A 16,075-nucleotide genomic window follows, 5' to 3' on the forward strand; every position below is an offset into this window, starting at 1 on the left:
CACTGCAGATATTATATCAATCCCTGAATGAGTGATATCCAACTAAGCCACACTCAGAATTTTCCCACTGAAATTTATGTACTTGTCCATTGATTTCAATGGGACTGCTTTGAGTATGACTGACATTGTATATTACTCACCATCATGGCATACGGCATTCTCCATGACAAAGTGGTCAACTTCCATTTGGACACACATTGTCTGGTGTGGGAAATCCACTCATGACCCTGGTAAAGTAATTTCCACAAGCAAGACCTGAGTGCTATAGGACTCTCCGTTCTTGTGATTCCCAGCAACCCTCTTTCCAACAGTGGAAAGAGATCACAGCCAACATGACTAGCAGCCATTGATAACCTTGCTTTGCTTTGTCTAATCCTCTTTTAAAACCATTCTAGTAGGCGGCCACTGCTGCATCTCATGTTAAGGAAATAAGCTGTGCAAAGGATGGGGACATTCTGTCACACTTTCTGCCAGCTGCATTAGGTTTTTTCAAAAGGTTTCTAAGTGCGGGGAGGAGGCTCATCACCTCATTCAAGTATCCCAATAAACTGTTATGCTTCTTGCTCAAGATGGAAAGGGCAACCAGGCTGGGTCTGATGATGAGTGAGAAAAGCTTCACTGTACAAAATGAAACCAAAATACAACCAACCAGACTGTTGAAACCTCCTTGATTGAATTTGTACCATTGGGGGAGTTTCTTTTTCTTCCCTTTTACTAAATTCTCTATTCATTCCTAACATCTACTTTCACAGTAACATTATTAAAAGAACAGAATGTTATATTTGACATAGCATTCAGAAATCTTAGGTATGCAAGTGATTGACGGTAGGGAAAAACACACACACACACAAACGTTGGGCGTCTTTTGGACGTTCCATCGAGATGGTCCCATCCATTCACTATGAAGCCAGTAGAGCTTTTGTCACCAACTTCCTTAAATCCAGGATTTCACACTCGGGTGAATTCCGCAAGACATTCAACTACTCATTTAAGTCATGCTAGCCTCCCCCGCCCCCACCCTGCCTCCAACCGCCCCACTCCCAGTCCTTACTTTACAGGGATCGCCTAGATTTCATAGACAACAATAGTTAATTTCAAAACAGTATGTAGGTAGCAGCTGATGAGAACTTAAAAAGTCAGTTTTAAATTAGCATCGTGGCCCCTTAAGCCAGATGTAGGGCTCTGTCTTCAATAAATACGTGCCAACTCCGTTTACCCATCTTGCTGGCCCAAAGTCTGAAGCTCAGATGTGTGAAGGGTGTGGTGAAGAAAAACGTTTTTCCTGCTGTACATGTGTAAGGAGATTGGTCCTCTCGGAGGCTGTCCCAGCCTCCCTATGAAAGTGGAATGTTGCCGAGGGACAGGAGATTGATCTTTTGGAGCCCCGGGAAAAGCAGGGAGATTCTTGGCCTTGGCTGTCGGCTTCAAGCCACTTTGCGCTTCTCCTTCTAAGCCGTTCTGGCTGACCTCTGAAGTCAGGGCTTCATAAGTCTCTCTTGTGTGCTTGAGAACCTCCACGATTTCTTTTTCTTTCAGGAGGCTGCTGAGGCACACACTTGACAGCTGGCAGCTTTTGCTTTCGTGGGAGGTTACTTGGTTGCCCGGCAAATATCTAAAATGGTCCTCGGTGGGTGTATGTGCTGACTTTCTGTCCTTTGTGTTGAGAGTTTGGCTCACCATTTTGTTTAGATATGTAGCCTGGGGCAAAGAAAACAGAAAAAGGGAGGAGATGAAATATTAGTAACAGAACGTATTAACAGCAAGGCAGCTTGGAGGATGTAAAATGTTCCCTGTAATGTCTGCAGCTTTGCAACAGACTAGGCATTTTCACCGATGGCTGATTTAGACAGAGACAAATATCAAAAGCTGTCAGAAATCCTTAGGCATACTAAGCAAAGGATGGAGGACTTTTGCAGGCACTGTGATAGTTCAGTGGTAGAGAGCATGCTATAACTCCAGGATCAGGTAACATGTGAAATATCTCCCTCTCAGATCCAGGGGACCTTTTGGTAAGTCTTAGGAGCACAGGAAACTGCCTTATGCTGAATCAGACTGTTGGTCCATCTAGCTCAGCATTGTCTACACTGACTGGCAGTGGCACTGCAACATTTCAAATGGATGCTCTACCAGTTTCCCCTAGAGGATTTAACCTGGTATGTTCTGCATGCAAAACAGATGCTCTTCCACTGAGCTATGCCTCTTCCCAAAGTTGGGTCACAGAAATAATACAGGCTCAGTGACAAAAAAAAAAATCTCACTTGCTATAAGGCAGCTTCCTATATGGAATTTATAAGGAAAGTAATTAGGTAGGTCAGGCTACTTCTCACACCAATGTTGCCCTTCCCCCAGGTATTAGTGACATTATTAGAGAAAGTACTCTCAGCAGTCATCCTACCCTCATGATGGCATGATTATCACTCTGATAAATTCTTGAAGAGGAGTAAAATCGAGCCACACCCTCCTCCTTGTAACATAAAACAGGTCCAAAGCTGAGATCAGAGTCCCAACCATGTTCTCCAGGGAAAACCCTCACTTGCACACAAAGCTGACCCATATTAAATTATAAAGAAGCACCAGGATGCAATCTCCGTCCCGTCCCTGCAATTATGTTTCTCCCCCAAGAGAAGACACATTAAAAACCTTCCTTTTAGAAAGGAAAACTCATCTGCTGAAAGGTAAAATTCAACCAGCAAAGCTTCTCTTCTGTTGTAAAGACACAGCACAATGCACAATGTCAGGTTCTCATACACGCAACTCGAAAACCTATTCATGCTAATCTCTTAAACTATGCATGCATGAAAGGCTGAGAGAAAAAAGAAGTGACAGAGAGAAGCCTAAATATGCTTCGTTCCCCAGATGCAGACCATGCAAACTTTCAAGGGAGTTCTTTAAAAGGTATGTCATAACTCGCACCGCAATTACCACATTTCAGTTTGTCTCCTTTCAGTAGCTAGAGTAACGTTACCATTTTAAAGCTCCGGTTCATGTGTGAGAACTAGCTGTAACAGGAGTCCATTGTACTCTGTCCTTTAAGTTATTAGGCACTATAATTAGACGTTTGTTCTATCCTTTCCCAATTTGTTTGCTACTTCAATCTGGCATTTACATATACTTCAAAAACCCAACTAATATTAGCCTAGATTCAGTGCAAACCGACACAGTGAATGTCTTTTGACGTGTTCATTTCTGCTTCTTTTAAGAACTCAGATACGGCCACTTGAAACTAAATCTAAGAAAGCCACAAAAGCTGCTTTGATCTGCGGTGCTTGAAGTTCAGAGTTCCCCAAAGCTGCATGCTTTGTAAGTTTTCTACTTCTATTGTTTCTTAGCTTTTATTAACAGCTATTTATTTTGGAAGCACTGGGCAAGTGAAGGGCACACACTCATTGCAGAGCTGGGTATGTTTTAGTGGAACAGTCACTTCTAAGGAGCTGCAGTAGACATTTTTGGTGCAATTTGGTAAAGCTATCAAGAATGCTCATCCAAGCGCATAGGAAATATTCCTTGTGCCAAGTCAGGCCATTGGACCATCTAGCTCCATATTAACCACAACACCCTTCCCCAACTTAGTGCCCTAAAGATATGTTGAACTACACCCATTATCAATTGACCACCCTGGATGGGAGATGATGGGAGTTGCAGCCCGAAACAAGTGCTGGTCACAGGCCTAGAGAAGGTTGGTCAAAAATGACTGGCAGTAGCTCTCCAGGATTTCAGACAGGAGTTTTCTCCAGTCTTACCTGGAGATGTCAGGGATTGAACTTTCGACCTTCCAGAAGCAAAGCATGTGCTCTGCCACTGAACAATAGCCCTTCCCCAAACCAGCCCTTTCAAGCCTTGCTATATTTTGCCTAACATAAAAATTTGAGACTTATTTTGAGGATCCTTACTGTCAGAAAAAGCTGAGCAATTTCAAGGGGAGGAACAAAGAGTTTCAATTAATCTAGTGGTGTCATGAACTGGCTGGATGCAGGGGAGAAGTGGGAGGCACCAGCTGGATAACCCCTAAGGAAGCAGACTCAGAGCCAGGGGACTGGTGGTGGGATGATGATGAGTGGTCAGAGGGAGAAGAGGGAACAGAAGCTAATGAAGCAACAGGGTTTATTGAGTAGGAAAAGGCTGGGGCAGAGAGCAATCCAGAATCATAAGGTAGAAGCAGAGGCTGGAGAAGAGGGGGGCCAAGAGGCAGAGGAGAAGCAGGCTGCTGGAGAAGCCAGGGAGTCTCCCCCCCCGCCCCAGTCTCCCAAAACACAAAGAAGAATGAAAAGGGTGGAGCAAAGAGAGACAAGGCAAAGGAGCCACAGATTGCTGGGGGAAGAGTCTTAGAGAGAGGTAGGAAGGCAGGGACCTTCAATCCTTGCAACTGCCTCATTGAGAGAAAACTTACTGGGCAGTGATCACGAGGCCTGAGCTGTTTTGCCTTCTTTGAATAATGAGTTAACTTCACTGACACCAGGTGTTTTATTGCTGACCTGTTCCTGACAACTGGATGGGCCTACTTCTAGCCTGTTGAATGTGGATAAATGCTAGCTAAGCTTATCTCTACTCCAGCTATTTTCTCCATGTAAATTGGCATATTCTGCACTTCATTGGAATTAACCTAGTGGGATGGATATGTGTAAAGGGTGTGTGGAAATATCTCATACCGAGAAGTGTTCTACTACACATACTGTAAAAGAAGCCTGCTGTATGAGAAGACCAGCAGGGGGGCACTTGAATCCCAGGCAGATGACCCACTTGGGAGCTGTAATGGTGCAGTGCCTCTTTTTTGCTTTTGCAAACATTACCACAAATGTATGAGCAGCAGCAAAGGTGCAAGAGGCGGCAAATGGGGACAACCACATCAAAGCAAAATGAAAAGAACTGCAATAGACAGGTCCTGCTGGTTGAGATAACATGTTGATGACAACAAAATGGATCAAACATTTGCAATAAGCATCCAGGGAAAAAACCCAGAAGACAACTGTGTAGTGGAGGAAAATTGTATATCTTTTATTGCTAACATTTTGGGAGAGTAGCAGACAATTTCAGTCCTCACCCCGGAGTGGTCTTCAGAAGTGAACTCCTTTCAACTGTTTTGCGTTATTTACAGTTTTCTTTCTGCAAAATGAAGGGCTCTTTTCATGTGCAGAAGGGACTAAGATCCAACAGAAGCTTCTGCTGGAGAAAGTCCTACACTTCATCTTAGCCAAAAGGCTGAAAAGCAATACTGCTGGAGGAAGTCCTGAGAGCTCTCCCTGCAGCCTCCCATACCACCTCCAACATAAGCCTTAAGCCTATGGAGCAACTTTGGGGGGGGGGGTCTGCAGGCAGGAAGAAGAACCAGCACAAATGGCTTCTTTGAAGCAGGAGTAGCCCATGATCAGAGTTCCACTCCTGGGGACTCTGGATCTTATCCTGTGAGAAACTAAAATCATGCCTAAAATGATGTTGAGAACTCTATATTTTTAAAGGGTTATTGTGATTTTCCTTTTACTGCTATCTCCTTTTCTTCCTTAAGACATTAAGCCTAATGCTTAATATGCAGAACAGGACTGGGGAAACCTCAGCACAGGGGACAAAGTCTTCCAGGTCAGTCTGTCTGGACCATGGAGTTCTCCCTCTACTCTCCCAGGGAAAACACACACACCACTGGCCCTGCCTCTCACCCTGAGTGCTTTTGCCTGGCTGGAATGTAGCCTAGCGCTCTGATAATGCCTCTTGCTTGTCTGGATGGGCGATACAGAGAGTCTGTAGAAACTAGTCTACTATACAAAGGTAAAACATTTATTGTGTCACCCATTGCTGCCTCTAACTCTGCCAACCACTGACATGTGACCCTCATAAGGTTCCCCCAAAGAATCACCAAAGTACATTCAATCATACCTTTCCAAGTTCATGCATTTTGACTTACTTCTTGAATCCGAAAAATCGCCAGAACAGCATGCCATTTAGGAAAGCAAAGTATCTAACATGTTTCCAAGAAGGGAGACAAAACTGAAGCCATTCAACACTTTCCCATACTTATATGATTTCAAGCAACTTTTGTGGCCCTGGCAGTTTATGTAACTGCTGTTCTAATTTACCAATCAGTAAAATCAGCTCCTTGGTCTATATTCCATCTGTTACTATGTCAACTGCTTGATTTCTGCACCATCTTGGTTTTATGCTCACCAGCTCCCAGTGCTGCGAACGACCCAACACAGAATGTAATTTAGCTGGAGTGGGTAATGGTTCTTCATTTTAGTTTATTAAGAACCACTCTTCTTTATTGATTTTAGGATGCACCTATACCGTCACTGCATTTTTTACAACCACCTGAATTCTGCTCCTATTGATCAGCTAACACTGCCTTCCATCAATACCCTCCATGCTTGGTAAAAAAACACAGTACATCAAAATCACATATGGTGAAGCACTGGAAGTGTGCCAGGAGATGGCAGATTCACCACCTAACAAAACTTACCAGGCACAAAGTGGGTTACAGGAATAGTATTTCAGCCCCAGGACCCACTTAACACATTGGGAGAGCCATTTCTTAATCTTTTATTGTATATTTGCATGGTGGTAGTGCTTCTGCGGCAACCCACCTTGGATCAAGCTATGACCCACTAGAATTGCAGACTAGTAGGTTAGAACACAGATGAGTTACTTACTCTATGGTAGTTCCCATGCCTTTTGAGTTGGCTTGAAATCTAATACAGAACACAGCTCTGAATGTGATTCTGCCTTAAAGGTAAAGGTACCCCTGCCCGTACGGGCCAGTCGTGTCCGACTCTAGGGTTGTGCGCCCATCTCACTTAAGAGGCCGGGGGCCAGCGCTGTCCGGAGACACTTCCGGGTCACGTGGCCAGCGTGACGAAGCTGCTCTGGCGAGCCAGCACCAACACAGCACACGGAAACGCCGTTTACCTTCCCGATATAAAGCCGTACCTATTTATCTACTTGCACCCTAAGTGATTCTGCCTTACATAATGCATTTGTATATGAAAATCTCACAGATATATGCATTGTTATGCTCACTATATGCAAGTATAGGTATTTTGGCACATGGAGCCATGGAGTCAGTTTTGTCCAAGCAACCACGCAGAAAATTCATCCGTACCAGTAGGAGCTGGTAATATGGGTCTCAATCACTGCCCATCATAGTCTGGTCATCTAAACATGACCCCAGGTGCACAGGAACCTCTCCTAGATAAGCAGGCCTCATGCAACCAGTTCAAAGGTCCCCTGCTTCTACTCTAACAAATACCAAGAGAAACAGCAAGGACTTTAAAGGATTAATGCTGAAAGCTCTAATATATTTCCTCTTAAAAATGCACTGCTATTTGTATTTTCACTAATATACGTTGACTTCTTCGAGGCACCTGGAGATCTTTCCTACTATTTTCACCGTTTGAAGCAAATGGGGAAATTTTGTGGGATGTTATTGCTGCTATTTGTCATCACATTTCAAATTAACTTTCTCATAACTCGTCACACTGCAAATCCCCAAACTCTGTCGGATCCCAGCATTCAAAGAAAGATTAGAATATTTTTATGTCTTGCACTAGGATTTAAAAGGCAAGCAAGAGAAGCAGTATTAATATTTTTTACAAAATCCACCAGCAGTCAGAGGCATGATCAGAATGTTGTGAGAGTGATGCTCAGGTCTGCCACTTTTCTCAAAAATAGCCCAACGTAACTCATTGATATCATCATCACTGACACAAACTCTAATGCCCTGTTTTTCAATTTGACCTCCTTGCATTGCATCACATTTAAGCGGTAGGGTGAGTGCTTCTGCATGCAGAAAGTCCCTGGGCATGTCCCTGGTATCAAGAGATAGTAGACCACAACTACCTGGGAAAGGGATTTTGCCCAAGACCTTGGTGAGTCAGAGGCTATATGTACAAATGCTTGTACATGTACAAACATCCAAAGGACATGTGCAAATGTTCTGACTTAGTTCCCTCCTAACCAAGCCGCATTAAGAGCTACACTCTGGATTTAAGCATCTCAGCTGGACATTTGTAGGTGGTCTTAAACAATTGACTCAGCCCCATATGTATGGGTATGAGTGTAACCCACCCAAAGTTAAAGCAGTTGTAAGTCTCCTTTATGGGACGCGGGTGGTGCTGTGGGTAAACCTCAGTGCCTAGGACTTGCTGATCGCATGGTCGGCAGTTTCGAATCCCCGCGGTGGGGTGAGCTCCCACCGTTCGGTCCCAGCTCCTGCCCACCTAGCAGTTCGAAAGCACCCTTAAGTGCAAGTAGATAAATAGGTACCGCTTTATAGCAGGAAGGTAAACGGCGTTTCTGTGTGCTGCGCTGGTGCTGGCTCGCCAGCTGCAGCTTCGTCACGTTGGCCACGTGACCCGGAAGTGTCTTCGGACGGCACCGGCTCACGGCCTCTTGAGCGAGATGAGCACGCAACCCTAGAGTCGGACACGACTGGCCCGTATGGGCAGGGGTACCTTTACCTTTTTAAGTCTCCTTTATGTGAGATTAACAAGATCAATAATCACCTAAAAATAAGGTGGATCATGGCCTTTGTTTTTGCCATTATAATTTAAAAGCACTTCAAGAAAATGATAATAACCAAATGCACTTATTCATATGATATTATTAACCTACTTTCAAGGACTGTATCCCCAAAATCAAATTCCTAGTAACAGTTCAAAGAATGAGCTTTGGAAAGCTTTGGAAATGAGTATTGAAAAAAAGGGGGGTTAGAAGAAACAGATTTGCTCGAAATACTCACCCCTGCATAGTATAGTGTTTTTGTGTGTGTGTGTTTTTAAATAAAACATCCTTCTACCCCTTCTCCCTTCTAAACATGATTTGATGGACTGCCGGTGTTCATGCTTCTCATCCCAGACAGAGAACAACTGTTGGGATCCAGATAAAGGAATACGCTGGCAAAGACCTGTTCATTAGCTGTCATGTTAATGAGTGGAACTATCCCTCAGCTCAAATGTTCAATTCCACAACCGTAAAATCAGAAGACCTACAAAAAGGGCAAGTTGTGTGCTTATGACAAGAAAGGGGAAAATAACACCCCCTAATTATCTTTTAATTGATTTGGCTCTTAATTTTTATGACAAAATGACTGAGAGCAAGACATCCCTGAAGAAAGAATGAAAACAATCTGGCCATTTAATCATCCTCCGGCAAATGCTTTATGAGCAAAGTTTAACCAAGTAACATGAATTTCCGAAGCTAAAACTAGGCTTCAGGTTTCAGAATTCCTATTACTGGACTAAAGCTATCTCACGATGACTTACAATGAGCCTAACAGAGTTAGGCTATTTAGATACAAATGAAACCAGAACTGGAAGAAATATTCAAAAATATTTTAAATTTACTGAAATTTCCCAATTCACAACCCAAATTTTGAACACAATATTTTAAATTTTTTAAAAAATCAGATTTACATGTTGAATGTGAAAACTTATTTTAGCATGCAAGTACTTTAGTTTTTTGGCATCTGTTGGGGAAAGGTTCTTAAGGAAGCACAGTTGTCAATCCCCATGTAGGGCTGGAAAAAGCTCCTATCTGGAAACTCTGGAAAGCCACTGCCAAGTTAATGTGGAGAATGCTGAGACAGAAAGGCCAGCAGTCTGAATTGGTATAAGGCATGGACATCCCTCCTGCGTATTGGCATAAAATATGTACACTCATCTAATGGCAGCAGTCAAAATAATAATACTGGCATTATGACTTGCCTTCTTTCAGATATCAATGATTAATCAGCAGCCAACACACACCCACACACCCAACAAAATACCACCTATCAAAACAAACAAACAATTGGTTGTACTTGAGAAAGTTGTACTCAGAATAGACCAACTGACATGAATGGACCAAAGTTGGTCATCAAAATTACTTTCAGTGGGTCTTTCCTGAGTATGACTAACATCAAATATTCCCAGCGATCATGGTCCCTAAGATGCTTCTGCAGTAGCATTTAGCACAATGGAAGGCCCTTTCCAACTGTTCCATCACTGCTGGTGCCGAGTATATCTGAGTGGTAAGGGAAGAGGTGAAAACTAAGGCCAAGGGCACGAGGATTCCAAATCAGAAACATTCATTTCCACAACCTCCCCCCCCCCCATTCAAAAATCAACCCCATTACTACTTCTAGTCATCAAAATCCATTGGACATGCATCTTCAGTGATTTGTGGAAATGCCAGCTGGCCATTCACTAGCAATACAAAAGATTATAATCTCAGTTGACACCACCTTGTAGGACAGGGGTGGGGAGCCTCTGCCTGTGGGGCATATTTAACCTGTTCTGCCTCTCCATTTTGCCTACAAGGCCATTTCCCCCAAATTAGACACAGACTTTGGTTTTTCAAATTTCAGCAGTGCACTGTGTGAGGCAAAAATCCCCACCTCTTGCCTTCTGTTCCGCTCAATTCACTATGTTATAGTTGCAGTTCCCTGCAGCAGCACCCAGGCTCAGCACCCAGTGTGGTAGAACCAGACATGCTGCCCCAAATCTGCCTTTGCCCAGATAATGCTCATCTGCTGCACACCTGACATCATTAGGTGTCTGTGGGTAAGCAGAGATGAAGGTGGGTAACTGCTTATACAGCCAATCCCCAGAGAAAGCAGGTTTGAACTCCCCACATATCAACTGATGGGTGGGGAGTTCAGTCATGGTTGGTTCAGCTGCACAAGTGAGTTTCCCGTGGGGAGATCACTGGTGCAGCCAATCTCTGCAAAAATCAAGACTGAATTTAGATTGCTCATCAGCTGACAAGAAGAGAGTTCGATTCTGCTTTCTACAGGCTCTGGCCATTGTAAGGATGTCCCAGAGAGAGAGAGAGAGAGAGAGAGAGAGAGAGAGAGAGAGAGAGATATTTTACTGGTCTGTCTCCCAGTCATACATTTCTCTGAAAGAGAAATGGCTTAATTGAAAAATAACCTCCATTTAACACCTTTCATTTGGAAATGGAAGAACACAGTTTTGAAGCTTTAATACTGGATTTAGCAAAATGTATGTCAGGCGCCCAAGTCAGACAGCTGGTAGAATCAGAAAGTAGTGCAAAGCTGTCTCATTACAAAGTCTTATTAATAAGTCAATGTCCTCAAATCTTGGATAGAATATTCTTTTCAATTTACCTTATAATATCCATTAAGCTTTAAACCTAACTGCTTTTAAATCTCTGGATATATTTTCACCAGAAAGCAAGAGGGGGCGCACTGAGAGTAGAATGTACCTGATGAAAAAATAACAAATCCTGAAATTATATTTGACAGACACCTACATTATGAGGTCACAGTCATGGCCCTATTGTTAAAGGTCAGTCACATTCTGCCAGACATTATAATGAGATATCAGGGAAGAGGAAGTTATACAGCAGACAGTTAGGATTTTACTTCAGTTGGCTCCACATGCTGCTCACTAGGCCCTAGCCACTGACATGCTAAATCGTGTCTTCCCTTAAAGAGGGCACATGTTGCGGTGAGACCTGGAGACCAACCTCCTGTGTTGTGGGTGGGTAAGATTCGACAGCCACAACACCCGATTGGTAGGTCCCTCGATGTTGGGTTCAATCTGGCCAATGGGGTGCAGTCCAAACAGATCGAGGCACCTATATATACCCATGCACATGACCCAGAGCTTCCTCTTTTGGCTCGTGCATTCGGAACACCCGCCCACCTCTCCCTATTTTTAGGGCATTTTGTGATTGACCTTGCTATGCCGTGGTGTGTGTTCTGTCATTGGGCACGGCAGGAATTTCCCCCACTTGGCTGATTGGCTGTTGCCATTTGGGTTTCGCCTGCTGCATAGCAAATCGTACAACTTGTAAGGTTGCGGATAGGCACTGGTTCAGGTGATAGGGATGCGAGAACGCTCTCGCCATCCCTATGTGAAGGGTAAGGAATCCAGGGACTCAAATGGTTTGGTCAACCCCTGAGGGGGGGTTGTGCCCATGCCTGAGTCCCGGGGGGCATCTGGGTGGTGAACATAGTCTGTTCCCGTCCCGGCTTTTCGTCTACCCAGGTGTTCACCCTTGGCTGACCTACGCTGGTGCCCTGGGTCAGCGCTGCCTGCAAGGGTGAAGGGAGCTAGTCGAACCAGAGCCTATACAACGACTCACCTTCTGTAATCAATAAAGTTGTGGCCTAAATTCTGCCAAAAACCAAAACTAAAATTTGAATCAAGTGTGTCTTTATTTAGGGGGGAGGTCTCTGGGTCTGAACACGCAAGACCAGCCAACCCTTCATCATGCTAGACTCACCAGGATTAGCCTCTCCCAGGTGAGTCAACAGCCTCTCTTATCTTTCCTTCCATTTCACCATCCAACTTGCCAGTCCCCGCACCTCCCCTGTGAAGAAAATCCTTATCTTGAGAAAGAGAGAGGGGCTTTGTCCAGGCATTAAGAAATGGGAGTGGGCGAGTGTGGAGGGAACATGGGGCAGCATGTGCCAGCCTCTCCCCCAACCGCAACCCCTATTGGTTCCACACCTGACTTCCTTCACTGAGTGGGAAGACTGGTAAAGGAGTTCATAATAATTTCCTCATATTTTTGTTTGCATTGCTCTTATTTCCATGGTGTATCCTCACCTGTCTGGTAAAAAGAAATAGTCTGTTCATTTAGCATCACATTAGTAATGAACATTTCATACTGACATCAATTTATTTGGATGGGTGTTTCGGAGGGTGGGAGCATTTTATTCTCTTTTATTGCCTTTTTGTGCATGCAGCACCTGAGGGGAAAACTAGGATTGGTTTTGCTCTGAGATTAAACTGCTCGGGCTCCTTCTATCTGCTCGGAAGCAGATAAGAGAACATGGCACAGTAGCCCTTTCTTTTAAATCAACATTGAGCTCTTCTATTTCCTGTGCTGAGACACTGCATGTTAATAATTGCCAGTGCCTACGATCATAAAAAAGGAATACATAAAATATGAATTGTATTCAGCTCAAGATACGCAGTGCTTTCGTAAATACTGTAATGAAAACCTGGCTGACAACGATTGATGCAAAATGCTTCTTGTACTATGGGATGTGTCACTGTGCAAGGATAATGTCATTAATATACATGCAGCACAGTAGCTCAATCAGCACTGAGACTTTTCTCTTTTCTGTCCCCCCCCATGCCTTTTATTTGAAATTGGCTTAATATTTCTTCCTCTCTACCAGCTCCTTTTCTCTCAGTAATCAAATGACCAACAACCGTCAATACCTTCACAATATCTAAATGAAGCAGGCAAGCATTCATTGGTAGCAGCCAGTGAAGTAGCTACTAGGATATAAGACAACACTGAGAGAGGGGAAATGGCATAACCTCACTGGCGAGTGTCAGGAGGTCTTGGTGGAATCTGCTAAAGAACCCTGTGTTGGAATGGACCAATATGGACCAGTGTGGTACCCTCCAAATATAGTCAGACTGCAATTCCCATCATCCCTGAACATTGGCCATGCTGGCTAGACCTGCTGGGAGTTGGAGTCTACAAATACCCAGAAGGCCCCATGCTGACTCCATGTGCACATTGGCCTACACATTGCCAAAAAAAAAAAAAAAAGAGGAAATACATCACCTAAAAAAAGAGGACAGAGATCTGGGTAACATTTGTATGAGCCGCTTTATATGTATAGATGCAAATTTAGAAATAATTACTAAAACTGGAATATAACTACATCTCCCCAAAGTGGGAAAGACTGTGACCAGGTGTCTATCATTCTGCTAGACAGGTACTAACTGTGGATAGGCAGCTTCAAAGGACTCTACTCTCCATTGAGATGGTTCTTCTTTAAACCAAGCTTGACCCAAGTAACAAATAAAGAACTACTTTAATCAGATCAGGGGTGGGAAGCCTGAGGCCTTCCAGGTGGTGTTGGACTATAACTTCCATCATCTCTGACTGTAGGCCGCACTGGCTGAGACTGTTAAACCACATCTGCAGGGCCACTTGGCCATCTTCTCTGAATGAGAGGAGTTTCCTCTGGCAGTCGTTCATAGAGACAACCCAATACTTTGTAAAATAAGGCACACAACCGCCTACATACACTGGTGCCACACAACGTAGATGATGATGCCAGCAGTCTAGGTGCAGCTGGAATTCAAATAATAATGCAATATATGAAATAAAAGAAGCAATAGAAATACAACTGAAAATCACTATGAATATCCAATGTGATGGGTGTGCAATCTCCCCTATTCAGACAAAAAACACCCACAGATATGACATGGACCACCTAAATGAAGTTCGCAGACCACTGGTGGCCCACAGATCAAAGTTTGGGAACCTCTGCTCTGCAATATTTACTTGAGGTAAATGACATTTTAGGTATTTATACTGCTGAGTATTAAGATCTGTGGAATATATGTTAAATGAAGCCTGGATTGTCACATGTAATCTCCCCCCCCCCATCCTGTTTTTGACACCTAAAGCATCCTCTGACGTTGAAGAGCACTAGGGAGCCCCTACATGTACAGAATGTCATGGCTGATTAGAACCATTGCACTGCGAAAAAGAAAAAGAAAAGAAAAGAAGCAGCACCATATGAGAAAAGCTGTGAACCTCCTTTCACAACAAAGCCCCCACCTTACCTCTTCTGAAAATTCACAGCCAAGTCTTTTGATTTTTTTATTAGTTGAATTTATCAATTTCATGAGGCAGGACAGCAGGAGAGATTCCCACTGACATTATTATATAAAATGATTATGTAAAACAATTATTCTTACTGGAAAGGTTTAGTTTGTGCATTAAGAAAAGTGTGGTTTTAATGTTCAGGGCCAACCCTTACGAAAAATTCTGAAAGAATTACAAATGCCTCGGTATAATTTCAATCAGATTCTGAATTAATTCTAATTAACTTTTCCGTAAAGGGAGTACAGTCACCATATCCCTTGGCAAAAAACTGAAAAAAGAGAGTTTTTTTACTTCAAAAAAGCAAGGAAGGCAACATTGTAATGCACTTCATTTTAGCAATTAGTGCCTATGCAGTTATTTTTTCAAAAGGTGTATTCATGTTTAATGAAAGACCTCAATTAATTTGTTACAAAGAAGCATTTTCTTTTCTGAAATATATTCGTAACTTTGCAGACTAAGGGCATTTGGCACTTTTGTGTTTAGAGAGCAGGACAGAATTACACACACCTGCAGATTTGTGTGTGAGAGAGAGGCGTTACTTAGACAGCTACCTGTAAGTTCCATTCAACTCAGTGGGGCCTACTCCTGAGTAGAGTATTGGTTTGCACTGTTAGTAGCAAGCACATATCCACCATAATGAGATGTATACTCCATATCTCATTTTAGCAGATTGCTCTAATAATAATAATTTATTATTTATTATTTATACCCCGCCCATCTGGCTGGGTTTCCCCAGCCACTCTGGGTGGCTTCCAACCGAATATTAAAAACAATACAGCATCAAAGATTAAAAACTTCCCTATTGTTTTCTGGACAATAATTTAAAGGGAATCCAAAGATGAATTGTTTAGTTATTTTCCCTATAGTCAAGCCATTATGACCAACATATTGTAATTATTACTTCTAATCAATATTTCCTAATAACCTTTTCCAGGAAAGCTTGCAGCAAGGAGATGTCCCTGTTGCCTTATTCAGTGTAATGGTCAATTTTCCATGATACAAGCTGTGATGAAAAGCTCTCTCGATTACAGTTTTCATACACTCGTTCTCTCTATATTAAAGTTGACCTCAAGAGGACCTGAGAGCCTGCTGACCTAATCACCTCCCAGGAAACATGGTGCCTTAGGGAGCTGTTACATGCCTCTTCTTTCCCAGGAAACCACAAAGCATTTCCCCTTCAAGCAGCAGAAAGAATTAAATGCATAGAAGTTGGTGATGATTAAGCCCACCACCTCTCGAGTTTTCAGATATTCTCTGTCTTCAGTAATTCTATCTCAAGACTTGGCAGGCAGAGTCCAACTTCAGAGCTCTGCCTTCCCATTAAAAGTCCCATTTAAAAGTGACTTGTCAACTCCTGGCTCATCAGGACATGAGTCCCAATGGAGAAAAGGGATGGGTGGATCGGTCTGTTTAAAGTTGACATGAAGTGGAACCAGACCAACCCAACTGTCTTTCCCCCCCTATAAAGCCATTCATGAAGCCAGTGTCCATAAGCTAGTCCCAT

At 43.2% G+C, this 16,075-nt stretch overlaps 1 protein-coding gene across 4 annotated transcripts in view; it reads right to left on the reverse strand.

Moving 5' to 3' along the window:
• Window positions 1–1,088: 1,088 nt before the first annotated feature.
• The window catches only part of CCSER1 (coiled-coil serine rich protein 1), a 701,519-nt gene continuing 686,532 nt past the window's right edge, over window positions 1,089–16,075 (reverse strand). For 3 of the 4 annotated variants that reach the window (XM_053404078.1, XM_053404076.1, XM_053404077.1), the window contains one exon: window positions 1,089–1,698. In XM_053404078.1, coding sequence (XP_053260053.1) covers window positions 1,213–1,698 — 486 coding nt within the window. In that variant the 3' untranslated portion in view covers window positions 1,089–1,212. The remainder of the gene's footprint in view (window positions 1,699–16,075) is intronic. The other variant, XM_053404079.1, reaches the window with a different exon arrangement.

Source organism: Podarcis raffonei, chromosome 9, assembly GCF_027172205.1.
Source record: "Podarcis raffonei isolate rPodRaf1 chromosome 9, rPodRaf1.pri, whole genome shotgun sequence".
NCBI classification, from domain to species: Eukaryota; Metazoa; Chordata; class Lepidosauria; order Squamata; family Lacertidae; genus Podarcis; species Podarcis raffonei.